Here is an 18,967-nt window from a genome sequence, read left to right on the forward strand (position 1 = left end):
AAATTCAACCCTTGAAATCAACTCCGGACCTTCTACCTGCTAAATATGCCATAAAGTAATAGTCTAATTAATTAAGAGCCTCTGAAAATATAGCGATTATGTATGAAATTGTCTGTAAATACTTAATCCCATTGAATGAGGCCGAATTGTTTTAAAAAAGCGTCTCTGTTCCAATGGAACCAATCCCAGCTAACATTGGGCAAATCCAATTAACTTAACCCCATTCTGCATGTCTTTGGACTGTGGGAGGAAGCCGGAGAACCCGGGGAGAACATACAAACTCCACACAGAAAGGCCCTGGTTGGTTCGAACCGGGATTCAAACCCAGAACCTTCTTGCTGTGAGGCGAATGTGCTAACCACCACACCACCGTGCAGCCTCAGTGACGTGTTATTAGAGTAAATTCCACTACACTTTCAAGGGCACACTGACAGCAGTTGCTGAGGGATGGACGTTAAACAGAACAGGACCTCTGTGTATTCAAAGGCTGCTGACTGCAAGAAGAAATGCAGAGAATTCTCAAATGAACGACTAGCCAGCTGCTACTACATGACTCCAGGGCAATTTGTACGGGGTTATTTCTATGCCTTTCCCACAGTGTGGTAGTGTGGTAACAAGCTTGCAGAGCTACTGTATCGCCGACTGCAAACAACCATGATTTCCCAAAGAAGAAAACATGGCACTGGACTTAATATATTTCCAAGGTTTTATTAAATATTGAATGTATTTATCTACACCCAAAAAGGACCAAATACATTTTGATGGTCAAATCTTTCCAAGCCAACAAATTTTTGGCAAATATGCAAGGTAAAGAGCAATACCAATGGATTTTAAATAGTCAAAAGTACAGTTTCCCTCTGCACAGGAGAAATCCAGACGCACGCACAGACACTGCATATCCGATGGTTAAAGTTCATTTACACCACACATTTACTTTAACATTGAAGTAAAATAGGGCCGGTCTAAATGTTTCCATGACCAATCAGAAGTGGTGCCAAAAGAGCCAGACCTCAGCCAATAGGGTTAAGGAGAGGTACTCCAAAGGGGTGTGCTGAAAAGGACACTGCATTACGTCTGCTATTGAGACTTATTTTTTGTTAATATATATATATATATATATATATATATATAATTAAAAAAAAAAAAAAAAATCAAACCTGAGGTCGGCTACTTCCAAGAGATGCCAATAGTTCTTCCATGTCGCTATCGGTGTCCTTGTTCAATTGCACATCACAGTCCCCCTCCCCAAAGCAATAAACACAAGCACAGGAAAATAAGTTGACGCACTTTATTCCTAAAACAGAAGCCACACCACCAACTGCTGGCATGGCGTTCATATATAATTATTTATATATATTGCCGTTTGGTTTTTGTGTCTAAATGTGTGGTATAAAATACTATATACAACAATGTACCTCTTTATTTGAACACAGTGAAGTTCATTGCTGTACAAGTCCTCTGAAGCTACAGCTTTGCTGTAAGTCCTTCATGCTCAAAGGCATGGAACATAATTCTCCACTCATAATTCTTCTGTACATTGTGACAATACAAATATTCTGTCTCCATTACAAAAAATAATACTCTAAAAGCAACCTACCGGGACTTTATTTCATTTTTGTGGGATTTTTTTTCCTGGTTGTTTTTTTAATTAAGACGATTACATATATCTTAGACCAATTGCTTTAAAGCAGGAAGGTGATATAAACCTTCTCCATTTCATATATAAAAGGTTAAGAAATAAGACAAATTATACATTTAAAAACTGACAATAAATAAGATAGATGCAGGCATTTCGTTTGGATACTATTCCATCCAAAGGAATAAAAAGGAATTTCAGGTCTTAAAACCAAAGATCCATTCGTTATTTCTTTTCCTTGATCAAATATGTCCCTTTTCTTCCAATAACTTTACAGATAGACTTGTCTCTCCAATACAGACTGGCCAGTGACTGTGCTGCCAAGCTACATACCATCACAACCAATCTGTCATTCTCTCACGTTCATTAATTGCAACCCAACTTCTCGTTTCCCCCCTCTTCTTCTTTTCCCTTGTCTCTATGTGCATGTCTTTAAATCACAGGGACAGGACTGACTTCACAGCCACGGAGGACAAGCTTTGAACAGCCGTCTGGTCCGATCTTGGCACAGGATCCAGCTCCATACTCGGCTCTGGTTCTTGCAGGTTTCTTCAGTCTTGATGAAACTCCGACTTGAGTTGTCGCTTTCCTCTTCTCCGAAATATTTTGCCTACATCCCCTCTTGTAACAGGCCGTGGGTTACAACATGTTCATGATGAAGTTGTACATCTGGTTGAGCACCACAAAGTGAATGGGTAGACATGATCGTCGGTCCTGTGTGGCCGGGTCACACGTCAGCCAGGAGAGGGCGTTGTACTGCTCCAGCACAAATCTGTCCAGGCATGCAACAGAGAAGCAGTTATTTTATTTAGAGATATTTACAGGTTGACGCACTGGGCCATGAAAGTATTTTATAAAGACAGCATCTTTAACTCAGCTGAACAACAGAATACTAAATATACTCATATGTGTTCTGTAGACTTGTAAAAGTAAAAATATCTATTTATTTTGCAAAAAATATCCAATTCAGGGCTCATATTAACCAAAACACATAAGAAGCTGAGTGTGCACAAAGCACTTTAAGCTAAAAAGCTATATCAAATTTGTATTAATTTGTTGTATTTTATCAACATTTGTATCTACCTAAAACCATTTCAATCTGAATAAAAGCTACAAAATAAAAGGTCACCCAGGAAACACAGTTGTCATGGTGGTAACAGTGTTTTGTGCACTTGCCCCGTGGTGCAGTGTGTTGTGGTGTTTACCTGAGAACGTCTGAGGTCTGATTGGAGTCGAGTGGGTGGGAGTGTTTGCTGTGCAGCAGTTCATCTGACTGCACTGAAGACACATGGAGGTGCAAAGAGGCCTGGGAGGGGGGAGCACAGGCAAAGGGTTGGAGTCAGTGGCATTATAATGATGTCATTAACCTTTAATTACACCTCAACTAAACAATTATCGCTCTATTTAGCAGCAGCATAGAATATGTAGCTTATTCCTGAAGCAAGGGACATCACTGAAAATCAGAGCTAGTGAAGCAGTTTTCTTGAACGTGTAAAATTTGTTAAGAACCAAAGGGCTCAGTTTCCACACCACCACTTGTTCATGCCGGGTCACATCAGCGACAAAAATGCTTCGGAAGAGATCTGCAGTTGATTAATGACAATGTCTCAAAATTCTTCCGACTTCCAGTGGGTAGAAAGCTTGTGGTTTACATCTTAACTGTATTTTAATGGAGAAGTAATACATTCTTAGTGTTCAAAGGAGAGCATCACATGACTGATTTGTTAACTGTCGTCTCCTTGTAACAGTTTATTTTATTAATATCTCTTTTTATGTGTCCTCACCTAGCACTTAATCGATTTACTAAGTTGTCTCGCTGTTCCTCCACAAAAACCACAAAAGAAAGAAAAAAAGGGATTTCACTCCGTCCATTGTGTTAAAGTACAGTTCTAAATAAATAAAGATGATGAGGGAGGGCAGAGCCTGGTACCTTGAGGAAGAGTGGACACTGGTTCTGAGCCTGGGGACAGGCTGACCAGAACCAGTCAGGTAGTGGGCCGGCTTTAGCCGTGGAAACAAAGTAGCCAAGGGCCAAAGGCTGCTGCAGGAGATTAGGGACCTCTTCGTGAGACTCCATTCGGTCCGTACTTTGGCCCTGCAACGAGGCAGAAACTCCAGGTCAGCTCATTGTCTGTCATTTATCACATTGCACTTAAAGGCCTGCGTGCGTGCACATGTCTCACCTTACTGCCGTCACCTCCGTGGTGATAATGAGAGCCAGGGGAGTGAACTGGCGAGGTGTTGGGCGAGATGTTGATGATGTCTGGGTCCACCAACTCGTTTTCCTGGTCCAGCAGGTCAAAGATCCCGATGGCATCGGACCCATCTGGGAAGAACAGGAAAATAATAAATACAGTTTAAAAAAAATAACATGGGCACCGGCTTTACCCTTCAACGCCATTATGTGGTTAATGTGTTCTGCCATTTATTGAGCACAGAATGTAAGTGACCGTTATTAATAACTTCAACAACATATATTCACACAGGGAAATAAGCTGAAGACACTTGAGGGTGCTGTAGACACACCAAGTATGTAAGCATACACTGCTACAACACAGACTCTTAATAGACTAGAAACGTAAACAGGAAGTGTTTGGACACAAACAGTACAGATCAGAGGGAAAACACCAGTAATTGCTGAATGTTTCTTTAACATCAATGCGTTTGTTTAAGCTCCAGCAAACTGCACGAGTCACACAGGAATTAAAAAAACAGAAGAGGATCCCAGGGAATGACTACAAGAGAGATGGAAGGAGCGCTGCTGACCAGTGGTGGCGTTGAGAATGTCGATGTTGGTGTCGATGTTGGTGTAATTGGAGCTGGCCACTTGGACGAAGGCGGAGGTGGGGAAGACCAGGATGTGGGTGCAGGAGGTGTCCTGTGGGGTGCTCAGCTGGGACGTCTGCATGTTCAGGGTGGTGCTGCGGCCGAACACTGAGCCCGTCGACACCGAGTCTGATGGGACGCACAGAGGAAGGAGAGAGTGGCGGGTCAATAAACACTGCGGCTGAGCAGAATGAACCGAAACAGGAATCCTTGTCACAATCGTTTTTGTCTACTGTGGGTAACAATCCTTGAACTTTTTTTTATGTTTGAGCCCAGGGAAAACATAACTCAACTGAAGAACAGACTGAAGAATTCCAACATCACTGAAACCAAAGCTATAGAGGCATTTTGATGATTAACAGTACTGGTGTTATTTCATCTATTTTGTTCACCGACTTTAACAGTGTCCAACAAAAAAATAACTGCAGCTTATTCATGAGATCCTGTGACACCTTCAGCTAAACACTGTCACATATATACAACTGAGATCAGACCAGCAATGCTTTCACTATAGAAACCACGCATTTAAACCGAGTTGTGTTTCCTCGCATGTACGCAGACACATAAGAATAGAAACTCAGCAACTACATTTGAAACATTTAGGCAGCTGTTATATTTTCTATGTTAAAGTGAAGTACCTCCCTCGCCCAGTCATACCCTGGCAGGTTGTTACATCTGCGGTTAACACAGCCTTTCTAATCTCTTTCAGCTTGAAGAGCTTTTGACGAAGGAGAGGTCCTCAGCCCGGCATCGCTCAACACTATCGTGGTATGATGCACCGACAATCCCCCACTCGTTTCCCAAAATAATCCCATTGATCTGGCTCTCCATCAACACTGCATTGAGATCAATGGGCATCTGAGAGATAGTGCTCTATGAGCGAAAGGTACATGGATCTTCCCCGTCATCAATCTGCTCTGGACAAGGAGGAGACACGCATGGTGATATGCTGCCGCCATCCATCACGACACGCACACAGAAACCCTCACCCCTCCACACAAAACACCAACGCTTTCTTCAGAGAGTAATGCAACGGAGATGAGAAGTCTGGATTAAAAAAGGATGATATGTGTGTTTAAAGTTTTACTAGTACTGTACCTGGCATAATGATAAAGGATCCCTGGGGTTCCATGGCAACCAAGCACACGCTGAGTATGCTGGGAGTATCCGAGGCGGAAATGCCGCACATTCGACACATTTCCTTCAGACGGCGACTCAGTGACTGGAGGTTTCTCCTGCTCAGCAGAATACTCCAGTCTGGAACATCACAAGGGGAGAGCAACAGGGATGGATGAACAAGTGACAAACACCTAGGTGTCTTGAATGCTCCAGTTCTTTGTCATGAAAAAGCATTTTCAAGCATGACAGTACTCCCTACCTTTTAATTCTCCCTGCCCTATCCTGCCCAGCCGGCCAATCACCACCCTCCAGGGGACCGATGTCATCTGCACCAGTCCTAAACACCAATCCCACAGCTTCTGTAGGCCGAGCCGCCGGACCGAGCCCTTTTTCCTCCGCGCCCTGCGGAACGAGCACAGAGAAAAAACCCTTTTCATCATCAAGTGTAAATACTAGCTACTAATCAGAGGCGGATCAAATAATATGAAATATGATATTATCTATTATTTATGAATACATTATATAATATCAAATTATTAATATATCATGAGCCCAAGCTGTTCAGATTGGTGAAGGTGAACCTCCTCTCAGCAATGTGTGGGGCCCATGCAGACCACGCTTGACTGACAGTTATGTGCCTTTCCTCTCAAGTCTAATTCATATTTCAGCTAAGTGTCATTCGACAGCAAGCACGACATAAGTGACGCATAAATCACAGTTTTGACATCAAGCAGACACATTTTGAATATTAGCGAAAGCTGCCATGCACTTCTTTGTGAGGTCATGTACATTTGTCGCCCAGCTGTGTCTGAGTGCGACGATCACAGAGAAATATGGACCAGTCAAGAGAGTGGAGATTGATGCCGCGTTACCTTCAAAACATCTACATGAACAGCTTGAGCACAGGCAAATCATATGGACCATACGGTAAAAGCTACATGCACTGTAACTCCATTAAAAAAATTACACTGCATGACAATTTTTCTTTTGGCAACACTGTGTGATTACTGTAAATTACAATGTGTCAAATCTTTTATTATTAGTAATACATGAAGGTTAATGACTTCAGTAAATTCTAGGGCTGCTTTTTTTTTGTCAATAAAATGGTAATAAAATGTAGATCATGTTTCCCAAACCACAGGATGCTGTTTTGTTTTGTCCACAAACCACAGATATTTAGTTTACTTTGATAGAGGAGCAAAGAAAGCAGAAATATTCATACTTAAGAAGCTGAAATCAGACAATTTGGGCTTTTTTTCATAAAAACTACCTGGCCCGATTAATTGATTATCAATCAAGAGGCTCAGAAGCTTTAAGTGACTCCTTTTGATGGCAATAACATAAGAGGATGGTTGGTTTTAATAAAGTGCTAATGGACGTTCTACCTGTTGGGTACGTCAACGTTGATGATGCAGGTCTCCAGCAGTTCCCCATACAGGTCAGTGCATGTAGCCAGGAGCCAGCGCTGGTCATGGGACAGACAGTATCCGACAAACAGCACGTTGTATTTCTGTGACGCCTCCCCGAATGTCTCCCCGAGCTCCGTCTGCTTGTCCTTTACCGGTGCTAAAATGAATGGAGGTGTGTACAGACGCAGACACTCCGGCCTCTGCAGATTGGGGAGATGAAGATGTCAAGAAAAAGGGATTTAATGATAAATGTTCAGCCCCTGTAAAGAAACACATTAAAAATGCTCCAGATATGTTTATTTTTTGAGCGCACATGATTGGCTGCTGGACTTCCGCAGCCACAGGAAATCCTTTCTTTCAATCCTATTCCTGTCGATTTCATATTCGAAGTATCTGTACAAGCTAAACTGCCCCTTGTGTCACTCCCATTGTCCCATTCATGTCCCAGTGAGACAGTGCAGGGTTTGCCGGTGTGTTAAAGGGAAAAGGTAGCACTGGCTGCAAGGAAGGAAGTCATCCGAATTAGGTCCTGATCTAAAGCGCCCCTTTGTCTAAACCTGGAGTCAAGATCCCATTATGGAGGTCTCAGCGGGCTAGCCAAGCAGATAATGGAAAGTAAACTCTCGAGTAGAGGAGGGTTACAAGTTCCCTTGGTCCAGTTCCAGAAGAAAAACTATACGGATGCTAAGTACTAAAAACTCTATATCTCATTGCCTTCTTCCTTTTCGCTGGCAGACTGAACACAGCCGGGGCAAAAGGCTGGGTCACCTCAGGTCAGGTTCACGTCTGGCTGAAGAGCTCATAGCAACTAAAATGCTGCTGCTGGGGCCAGAGTTTAGCCTCCGTTCGCTTGCCTATCGATCAGAGGACAATGCAAGCATGTTGATGCTAACACACAATGCCAACGGGCTGCTGCTTGCTGATCAACTGCAGCTGCATGCAAGCACAACAACTGTTTCAGCTTTGACATATATAGCTTGTGTCAAAGCAATGAAAGCGCAGCTTCTACAACTTGTTGCCGTTTGATGCATTTACCTCTGGGCTCTTCAGTGCAGTGTCGATGGCCAAGCCGGGGCCGAAACCCGTTAGTGACTTGACATTGGTGGAGGTGGGCAGTGGCCGTCTACACTGAGCAAAGACGGAGAAGGCTAGCGACTTGAGGTGCTGGGCATAGATGTGACGGTCTTCGCCTCGTACTGGCTGAAGCAGGTATTGGCAGGGGACAATCTGCGGTGAAGAAATACACAAGTTGTTAGATATGGAGCAACCACAGTAGAACACAACCCTAAACTCGCTCCAACAATACATCTAAGACTGCGATAGCTACCTCTTAGAGAATAGTGGCAAGTAAGAAGACAGTTGGGGAAAAACGTTCATTCAAATTGTGTATGGTAACTTAAAATGCATAAGAATTCATAGAAACACTAAGTGACCACTATATAAAAAGCTCTAAACGTTGCAATGTGATCCAATACGACTGTGCATCAATTAGGGCTGCCCTATGTTGACAAGACGCCGAAGCTGTTGTGTCAGTGAGCTGTCTGTTTAAAAGTGTCTTTACTGTGATAGACAGGGAGAGAAGAGATGGAAATGAATTGATAGATTGATGCTGGTGCAATATATTTCTCTTCTGTGTCATGGATCGTGGATGTGGATCATGGATGTGGAATGAAGGCATTCAAATTGGAGTCTCAAAGGAACGGCTGCTCTTCAGCTGTGCTGAACTGCACTGAAACTGGCCAGAAGCCGCAAATAATACATGTATATATATATTACACATCATGGATGTATTAATGTTAAACATAAAAACTGTGTCGATTCAAAGAAACAAGCACAAATCACAAGCACATGACAAATGTGTTCCCCCACAAAACTAGTGACTCGAGACTCTTGGAAACTTGGTAAATTCTGATTTGGCTACAGCCCGAGTATAAATACTACCATTGTGCAATTTTTGGTTGCTGTGGACACTGGGTAAGAGAGGTGTTGCTTTTCGGTGTGCTAGTATTTATTGATATTGTATTGCACCTGGATTATCAACCTGTTTTTATTTTTCCGGTCAATCCCTGTATGCTGTTAGTAATCACAAACAGTTTGCTGCCTCTCATGGATCTGTCTGCAATGATGCCATTTGGTAGATGCAATATGGATCAGCAATAAAACACATGGCACAAGAACTTCACTTGCCTGTACAGAAATAGAATTGCGGACGTGGGCGGGCAGGAACTGAAGCATCTCCAGGTAGCAGCGTAGCAAACCCAGCGTCCACACACTGGAGTGGGCCGGCACCGGGCCTGGGACCCCGTCCGACTCCTCGTAGCTAAAGGGATCCACGATGTAAACAACGATGGCAGGTGGATACGTGATGGCATGGGATTCCCCATCCGTGGGGACGCCGACCTTCTCTCGTTCCAAAGTGCTGGGGAAAGCACAAATCACACAAACTCAGTTTCCTAAAATTTGTCTTGTTCTCAGCTTAGTCCTTAGTTTGTGTCCAAAGCTTTTGATCAGTTGAGTCACATCCAAGACTCCTGAAGAACATCTTAAAACATTTATCCAAAAGACCACAAATTAGCTCTTAAACTGGTACTTTAGTGTCACAAAGTATAGAGGATTGTAGAAAATAAATATTTACTTTATTATGTAACATTAGTTAATTATTGAGTTAAATGAAGGGATTTCATAACATTTTCAAACATACCGGATCATACATTTTTGTGACTTTGTGTACAAAACTGATCAAAGGGATTTTTGAGTTGATGCTGTGCAGCCATGTGTGTCCTGCAGTACCTTTCGGGAGGCTCTGTGGGCCCCTGGGCCTGACTGCTGGAGGTGTCCCCCGAGGTGCCAGTATTCTGGGTTCCAGCCTGCTGTCCCAGCTGGCCGCTCTGGGGGCCACCCCCCTGGCCCTGACTGCCCATGCTCCCAAAGGGGGGAAAAGAGTTGGGCTTGGCAGGCGGCATTCCGCTGCCAGACTGGCCTGAGGACGTCACCAGGCTGTTGGATGACGCAGAGCCATTTCCGGTACCAGTGTTGCTGCTGCTGCTGCTGTTGTTGTTGGGAACCGAGGCGCCCGCAGCGTTCACTGAGCCCTGCTGGCCCACTGCGCAGGACGTGGAGCTAGACAGTTGTGTTGTAGATGACTGGCTGGACGAGGGTGGGGGACTAGGTTGTGTGAGGAGAGAACTGTCCAGTGGCTGTGATGCGAGGTATGGAGCTAAATGGAGAAAGAGAAACAAACCATTCCCTCTTATTACTAATATGAAACAGAAAATAAAAAGATACTCAGCTTTTCCACTTCAACTTGACCTCCTCCTACACTGCTTTCATATTTAAAAGATCCGCTTTCTCTCTCTCAAGCAGTCGAGTCTCTCTAGCCAGCCTTTTTTTTAATAACAACACCAAGTGGTGTCAGAGAGCTGGAAATTCAGCAACAAAGAGCTGACTGAACTGAGCAGTGAGCAACAGAAGAAGCTGAGACCATGTAAGATCAAAAAAGGCAGCAGTCACCTAGCAGGCGTTAAATGACACGTACCGAGGTTGTGGCGGCACACTTGTGCATAGAGTTTGAGCTTAGTGAAGGCGTCGCTGTTGCCGCTGGCAGCCTTGAGGAACCAGTCGCTCACCGGCTGATCCACAAGGTTCTTGGCTCCACTGCCACCGACGAGGACAATGCCATCGGGGTAGCCTTTGGAAATGGGCCGGTGCTGGCCAAGTCGACAGGACTGTAGACAAACAGAGACAGAGGCAGAGGGGTGAAGACAATCATTTTTATGAACTGGTAGATGAATGTTATTCAGTATGAACATTAGTTAAGAAAAAATAACAATAAAAAAAGGAGGCTTGAAAACATTTTTTTCATTTTCAAATGTCAGATAATTTTTCTAAATATAGAGCTGCCAGGACGGCAAAAAAATATTTTGTGATAATCACAAATATAATTCTTCACATGCCAATGTTGTAGTAAATATTTGCCAAACCTGGGCTGCAGACAAATACAGCAATGTTACATTTGCATAGCACTAACGCTGACGGGTTTTCACCCCTCTCTACCTCGTAGACAGCTGTGAGGTCTCGGAAGAAGCTCTTTGCGCCGCTCAGCAGGGACTCGTTGTCAGGACAAACCACCAGGTACCCGATGTCTCGCTGAGAGCCAAAGGGATCCAGCAACAGTTTCTCCCAGTAGGGCAGACCGAACGGAGACAGTACCACAAAGTCATACTCATAACCCACCAGGAAGGTGGGGATGGGCAGGGGCTCCGGGGACTCGTCCGTGCCTGTGAGGTGAGAGTGAAATGGAAGGAAGGAGGAGAACGAGGGGGGGAAACAAAGAGAGAGAACGAACAGTGAGCGAGTGGTGTTAACAGGTAAGGTGTCAGACCTCCTCCCTTCTCCTCTCTGCCCTCCACTGTGCATCAGAATGTGAGGTCACCAAACAATCTGACAGCTCCTCCCCACAGGCCTGACATCTGGACCACAGCAGCGGGACCACACTGTCTATTGATCTGACAACATCCAGGCTTCTTCTACCTCAGGACACACACGTCCTTAAAATGTCACACACATACTAACCATCTCTGTTGATATCATGGATTTGACTGGTAATCCTCTTAGAAAACAAATATTTCCGTGCTCAACATGACAATGGTTAAGTATTTTGTGCTTTTGTTCACAGGGATTTTATCGAAGACTCATTTTTTCTTTCTTTATTACAGAAAAGTCTGACACCTTCATTGTTCACGTTGTGGAAAAGACCAGATTTTCCTACAACCATACTGGATGGCAGCAAGGCATAATGCAGAACTGTGTATTTAACAGATTATCTTTCCCAGCGTTACCGTAAGAGCCACGTCCAGCCATCTTGTGGAACTGCTGCCAGGTAAGAGGACCCTGAACGCCCCAAGACCGCACCGTCCTCTTCTTTTGGATTGCGTCCTGGAGCACAGGCTGGAGGGACATCAGCGCCCGCAGCACGTCCTGAGAGCACAGCGCACTCACATCCACTGCTGGAGAACAGACAACAAAAAGGGGAAACTGAAGATTAATAAAATAACATGAGAAAACCAACACACTGGCAGCACCGAAATAACAGAGTAGACATGTCAGTTTGTTTCTAACAAGTCTTTTAGTCCGAATTTGACTCCTTACTCTTTTAAAAATGAATTTTTCTCCCCAACTATCTGAGAGTGGCTTTTTAACAATATTACTTACTGATGAGTAATCATATCTGTAAACACAGGAGAGTTTTACTGATACATGGATTACAGCGGTGCGATAAGTGATATTTCTCGTTTCCAATGCAGTTTCTATATTTTTTATCATGTCAAATAAAAAATTTAAAATTTAAAAATTATATTATATAATTTGCATTGATAATCAGATGAACTTTGGCATGTATGAAAACCTTGTAAAATTCACGTTTCTTACCGTTTTGTTTGCCCCAGTGGTGCAGGCAGGTGCTCTTGACCAGCGCCTCATCCACCTTGCCACCTGACATGTTGTCCATGAACTGCCTGCCATGCTCCAGGGCCATGTAGCAGTCGCTGTGATAGTCCCTCTCCTCCACCCGCACGCAGGGCGGTACAGGGGCCCCGCTTGGCCCCTGAGTCACTAGGTCATGCTCCAGAATTGAAATGGGTGAAAAGGGGTTGGTGCACTGGTCCTGCAGTAGGAGAATCAGCTCGTCCGGGACGCGGTCGCCCCTCCCAAATCCAGTTCTCTCCAGCGAGTAGAGCCGCAACTCCTCAAAGCGCTTTTCTGCCTCTCTGCTGACGTCCGAACCACGGCCGATGATGTCCAGCTCATCCTCGAGGAAGAGGCCTGAGCCGTTGCCGTAACGCCGGTTGACCACAGCACTGAAGCCGCAGCTGCAGGGTTCCTGGGCCTCGCCGATGGGGTCACTCAGGTAAACGCCCACATCAGCTCCTTTTATGTTCATGTTACACACACAGATGCAGCAGCTGTCAAAGTTGCAGTCCTTGAAGAGGTTCATGACTGACTCGGAGAGGATGAGAGTGACGTAGAGGCTGTGCGCCTCGGGGATGGAGGGTACTGTGGCCGGCTCCACTGAGTTTAGCGGTCGGCAGGTGGAAGGAGTGGAAGCTGGTGAGTACAGATCGGAGTTCTCGTACTTGAGCGAGCCCTGGACACTGGAGGGGCCCCGAGGTGTGCGTGGAGTGCGTGGCGTACGTGGGGTGGGGGCAGAGAAGCGCGGGGTGGCAGGTGAGGGAAGGATGCCAGCGCCACTGTTACTTGGTGGAGCGCTGTTGGACATGAAGGGCGTGTGGGTCTGAGGAGTGTAGGTCTGGCTGTAGTCCTGGTCCATGGTGCTGCCCACACTGGGGATGTTACTGAGGGCAGAAGGATTCAAGGCCACGATTTAGAAAAGGCACTAACACTGAAAGAAGGCATTACATCATGTCTGACAGTGGAAACACTATCTATCTGGCACTTATTAGGGGTTTGGAGTCGGGCCAGTTATAAATCCCAGGAAAGCCATGTGGATAATCAGAAATAATCCTCCACGCGTTCCAGTGTCAACGACATTCATTCCCCATGTTCCTTTTAAAACAAAACAACAATATTCGGCATATTGCGTCAAATAACAAACAATATATCGTTGACCAACTGTCTGACTGCATTTCTGAAAAGATAGTTTGAGGCAGAAGGCCACGCCGACATTCAACTACAAGAGAAATTCAGATTGGAATGCACACAACATGAAGGAGGGAGAGAGAGAGAGAGAGAAAGGAAAACTGTAAAGAAGCAAAGGGAGAGAGAAAGACATTCAATAAACATTTCAACAAGCGTCCCTCTGAGGTATGGTTTATTTTTGGGGCTAGCAAGCAACTGTGAGGAAGCAGGGAGAGCGAGTGTATGAAAGAGCAGGAGAGAGGGAGGGTGAGCACATCATGTCCCAGGCTGTATGTGGGGGAACAACTCCTGGCCTGTTCCTGGGTGAACATAATACACAGTGTAACCCATAAAACATGGGTATAATAAAATCAAGTCCTTACAAATGTAATAACGTCCTACTGCCCTGATTATAGAAAACCCCAAGTTCAAAGAACAAAGCCAAATTCCTGTGTGTAGGGTAAAGAAAACAGTGACAGGAAGACTTGAGACTCTAAGCTGCTACGAGTAGTGAGGTGACATGGATCCGCTGCGGAGGCCCATTGCACCGCTCTAGTCATAATCCTCATCTTCAACTGAGAATGCATTTCACACTCATTTCCCTGCGCCGCCCGTGGCAGCCATGCATGGGTAAAACTGAGTTAAAGGGTTTGTCCATGGAGAGACCAGAGGGTGGGTGTGTGGGACAGAGAGACAGCAGAGTATGAAGATATGCTTCCTTGCACACAAAATGCAAACCAGCCACCAGCACAGCCTTGGTATATGTCTTCTGCAAATCTAAATTATGATGCCTCAGTTATCTTCTGCCAAGTTAATCATGATAAATAAAAAGGAATGTTTGGAACAGGCCAAAAAATAAAATCTTAATTGTTTCCTCAGATTTCAGAATAGGCTGTCACGATTACTACTTTTTGTTGCATGATATATTGTCCCAGAAATTATTGCAATACACAATATTATTGTGATTTTAAGACCATTTTTGATACTGAATCATTCAAGCCTGCAGTTTAGGCATATTGGGCGTTGTGCGTGCAAGTCCTACACGATTTATGTTGCTGCTGAGAGGAATGTCATCCAAAGTTTAGACTTGCGTTTAGGCCACAGACAAAACAAGCAATTTGAAGACACGGTGCGTTTAGAAAAATTTTAAGAAATCCCTATATTCAGATGAAGACTTGCTGGACTGTTGTTGTCATTCATTCGTATGTCAACAAACATGCATGCAGACACAATGGCTATTATTCAGATGATATTCATGTATTGTACGATAAGTCGATAACATAATTATCATGACAGGCCTACTTCAGAAAGATAAAAGTTCAGACAGGAACGCAGCCATACTTGTCCTTGTTGAGGAAGGTCATCTCCCTGCCCATGGTCCAGCTCGGTCGGTAGATGCAGTCCTCTGGTATTTTGATAGGTGGGAGACTCTGACTGGGCAACGTCTTCAGAGGAGCAAACATGGAGCAGCCCACAAAGGCCTGGCACAGCTCTGGCTTGTACACAAAGGAATAGTCCTACACGATGGACAGGAAAAAAGGCATGGTAAGGTTGAAAATTCCAAAACTAATAAAGAGGAGTTAGTGATATCCTCCTAAACAATGTGTACCACAGATAACAATCATCTAGACCTTATAGGTCTATTGTTGCAAGACTACAAAACTGATAACGCTTTAGTGTGTTTCTCATGTGCAAATGAACCCTGGATTCCTGATCTGACTTGACTTCTGACATGTATGGTTCTGGCAATAAATTCCACCTGTCCGTTGGACACTGCAATAACACCCGACGAATTCAGTCAGGACTCACCTTGATCTCCGATGGCTTTGGGCTGCAAAAGCTCTCCTCCACCTCAATCTTGAAGTGGCCTCCCAGTGACGAGGTGCCATCCAATGTGTTCATGCCAGTGTTGGTCTCCATGCTGCCATACTCCTTGTTGCACATGTTCATGGGCGAGTAGCCCATGATGTGCTGCTCGAGCGAGGGAGGCGTGGGAAACATCTGGTGCAGGTCTGCTGAGCCTGTGTGGCAGAGGGAAACAAGGGGCTGTCAGAATATGTGGGGCCTTCAGGTTTATGACGCGTTTGTAGAGGTAAGAGTGTAAAATAGGGATGCACCGAATGTTCGGCCACTGAAATTGTTCGGCCGAAAATAGAAAAAGCCGAATAATAAAAGTATTTTATTTCATTTTAATAAAAAAAGTTCAGTGTTAAACATTTATAAATTTTACTTTTGTGATAGATTTTTTTCCTTAAAAATCAAGACAACAAAAATGAAAAAGCATATTCAGGCTATTTCATTTATGCAATGGTGAAAAAATCAGCAAAAAAGAACATGTTCGTTATTCGGTATTTGGCCTTCAGCGAAGTGTCTCATTATTTTTAGGTTTCGGCCAACAATTTTCATTTCTGTGCATCCCTCGTGTAATAGGAATGTAAAAGTCTATTTGAACTCTTTCCCTTATCTTACAGCTTACTCTGCTTTACATGCTAATGAGAAATTCAACTATATTTTGTTTCCGCTGTTTCAATTGCCCTACATTTAGCACTTTAAGACACAAGCCATTACTTGAGATAAAAAATTATGTTCACGATGTTGATGACTCAACAATGTGAGATGTGTAATTTGAAGCTGTTAGAAGTTGTTGCTTTTTTACGACAATTACTGTCAACATGCTTGCTGATGTATGTTCCCCTTGTTCTGCAGACAAATATGACAAGCAGTTGTTGTTCTAGGCAGCTACCAGACAAACACACAACAGATGAATATGTATTAGACATGCTTGAAGTCAAACAGGCATCTCACCCACAACTGCTGAAATGTTTACATTGTTCGCCACAATTACCTACGTGTGTTTACTGCTACTTTCAATGTGTATTACTGTGAGTTTACAGAATACAACGCAGTTGACATGCGGGTTAAACCAGAGGAGTCTGCTTTTTTATACGGCAGTCGTTTACATAAGACAGTGGTTCTCAAACTTTATCTGAGATTGCTGCTCTTCAGAGGCCGAAAAAAGTTCAAGCTGACATCCCCCATCAATCAGGAACAGGTGAAGCAGCGGACTAAAGGATTCAAGTTGAATTTTAGTAAAAATAAAGATCAGCACACAACATCTGCAAACTCTTGTTCATTTCCCCTACATAAATCTTATTAACTCAACTTAGCTTCACTTCATATCCACGTCCCCTCTGCCGTGGTGCCTTGTCCGGGGGGGGTATCTAATATAAGTCTACTCTAGAACAAAAAGGCTCCAAATTAAAAATATATTCATGAAACTAAGGGAATCCGAGACCAGTTCACTTCATAGCAATGCCATTAGATTAGAGTATTCCTGAGCTCCAACCTGAAAGAAGACACTACAGAAATTACTCAGTTGTGTTGGAAATGACACACTGAGTGTGACTTTGAGGCAAGACTCTGGTGAGAGCCACTAACAAGGAGACAACAAGACAGAATGAATCTAGGCCGTCAGTCATGAGCCAAACACTGTTGAACTGTGAAGTTAATTACGGCCATATTCTTCACCACTAGGTGGCAATGCCAAGTGTGAGCATTTACGATGCTTGTGTAGTAAAAGCCTTAATTTTATTGAGTCAATTAAAGGAGATGATGCCATTTCACTGAGCTAACATTGTGAGCGGGGGGGAATGCTTTGTTTAAAAACGAGGTGCGGAAAAAGAAAGGGGCTCACAGGTTTGATGAGAGAGAGCAAGAGAGAAGAGAGATACATACTGATGCAGGATACAGGGTCCAAAGTGGATGGCTTTGGTTCCTTGTTGCCAAACTTCTCATCGGTTCCATTCACTGGTCGCCTGGAACCAGGCTGTGGACGGGAAAAAAAGAATTTCAGCATCAGCCAATTTTTTAAACTCAAAATGTCAGTAAATAATACTGCTCTAAATTCACTCGTGAACAATTCTCACACTTGTGCGGCCTGCGAGTCGGTATAACACACAACATCTTCTTGGAGTGACTGTAGTGGGTGTTGAGAGTTGTCAGCAAATGATGGGCAGAGCGGAGACACAGCTCTGACACATGAATGCCAATAGAAACAGACACACAAAACGGTGCCAGACCACACCCTGCTTAGTGATATATTGACTGCTGCGTGAGCCAAGGTCTCCACTCACCGCCAGATCATCTTCGTCCGAGTTGAAAAGGTTGTCCAGGTCGTTGATGGACACCACCAGGTCTGTCTCATGGATCAGGCTGGTGGAAGCCATGCGGTTGTGCGCAGCCGCCCGCTGAGCATCTGTGCACACATGTAAAAAAGAAAATATCAGATTTCCAACTGATAATATGCAGCAGATTCTGGTTGCTTGAGAATTCAATTAAAGGCAATAATCTGGCTTTGAGCAATGGTTGTTAATACTGATGGACTATCGAGACTGGCCAGGAAGCCAGGAAAAAAAAGATTTTCCTCTTACTTCAATTATTAGAATATATTAGGTACGACAGATCTGTTATATTATATTTGAAATAAGAAATAAGTGAAAATTAATGTTCTTTCTTCTGGTTCTTTGGAGACACTGGAAAGACTGAATGAAAAGCCCAACTAACAAGTTTTAATCAGTGATGCTGCGTCCTTGGACCTCAATCACAACCAAGACACAATGTGAAGTCAACTGGCTTCACTGTCTTCGTTTTTCTAAGGGTTGGAGTGTGATTAAGTGCGTTACAACTGTAAAGTCAGGAAGTGAAGAGACTGCTTACCGTCTGATGGATTTGTCCCTCCATCTTCACCCTGCGGGGGAACAGAGAGATGAGAAGGTCAGAGGATGGAAGAAACAAATACCATTACAACCAGCTACAAATACCATTACAGCCAGAATGCTCTTTGAAATGGTGAATAATTGATTAAACAACGCTCAATCCAGACAAATAAATAGTTTAAAGAAATACAATCTCATGCTGATGAAGCTTTTACAAGTTGTACAAAAGAGCCCCAGAGCTGGATATTTTGTTTCATTAACGTGTTAAAATGTGTTTGGGTGAAAATCTTTACACCGTGATTAAGAACTATACAAATAAATTTGATTTCAGAGGACAGTATTTGGAAATATTCAAAATGACATCTGCAATCAAACAGCTAGACTCAACAACAACAACAAAAAAATAAGATTAAAATTGAATGACAACAGCACAATAAAATACGATACGAAGAGAAAATTGGACAGTAACTGAAGACCCTAGAAAAGAGACAGTTGGCAAATGAGATTTCCAGTGTGGATCATGATCTAAGGAATGGCCTCTTAGGCCTCCACCCAGACATCAATATCTGGGACGGCTGACCTTCTGTATGTGTCGTGTGTGTGTGTGTGTGTGTGTGTGTGTGTGTGTG

General features: G+C 43.8%; 1 protein-coding gene across 1 annotated transcript in view; it reads right to left on the reverse strand.

The window, feature by feature from the left end:
* Positions 1-1,274: 1,274 nt before the first annotated feature.
* med13a (mediator complex subunit 13a) overlaps positions 1,275-18,967 on the reverse strand; it is a 76,756-nt gene continuing 59,063 nt past the window's right edge. The window contains exons 11-30 of the mRNA XM_035625132.2: positions 18,340-18,370; positions 17,757-17,878; positions 17,359-17,449; positions 15,433-15,644; positions 14,965-15,140; positions 12,418-13,340; positions 11,829-11,996; positions 11,044-11,267; positions 10,526-10,715; positions 9,781-10,207; positions 9,178-9,409; positions 8,026-8,217; positions 6,967-7,190; positions 5,841-5,983; positions 5,561-5,719; positions 4,403-4,591; positions 3,820-3,962; positions 3,567-3,731; positions 2,842-2,942; positions 1,275-2,408 (exon numbers count right to left, since the gene is read on the reverse strand). Coding sequence (XP_035481025.2) covers positions 2,276-2,408; positions 2,842-2,942; positions 3,567-3,731; positions 3,820-3,962; positions 4,403-4,591; positions 5,561-5,719; positions 5,841-5,983; positions 6,967-7,190; positions 8,026-8,217; positions 9,178-9,409; positions 9,781-10,207; positions 10,526-10,715; positions 11,044-11,267; positions 11,829-11,996; positions 12,418-13,340; positions 14,965-15,140; positions 15,433-15,644; positions 17,359-17,449; positions 17,757-17,878; positions 18,340-18,370 — 4,245 coding nt within the window. The 3' untranslated portion in view covers positions 1,275-2,275. The remainder of the gene's footprint in view (positions 2,409-2,841; positions 2,943-3,566; positions 3,732-3,819; positions 3,963-4,402; positions 4,592-5,560; positions 5,720-5,840; positions 5,984-6,966; positions 7,191-8,025; positions 8,218-9,177; positions 9,410-9,780; positions 10,208-10,525; positions 10,716-11,043; positions 11,268-11,828; positions 11,997-12,417; positions 13,341-14,964; positions 15,141-15,432; positions 15,645-17,358; positions 17,450-17,756; positions 17,879-18,339; positions 18,371-18,967) is intronic.

Source organism: Scophthalmus maximus, chromosome 2, assembly GCF_022379125.1.
Source record: "Scophthalmus maximus strain ysfricsl-2021 chromosome 2, ASM2237912v1, whole genome shotgun sequence".
NCBI classification, from domain to species: domain Eukaryota; kingdom Metazoa; phylum Chordata; class Actinopteri; order Pleuronectiformes; family Scophthalmidae; genus Scophthalmus; species Scophthalmus maximus.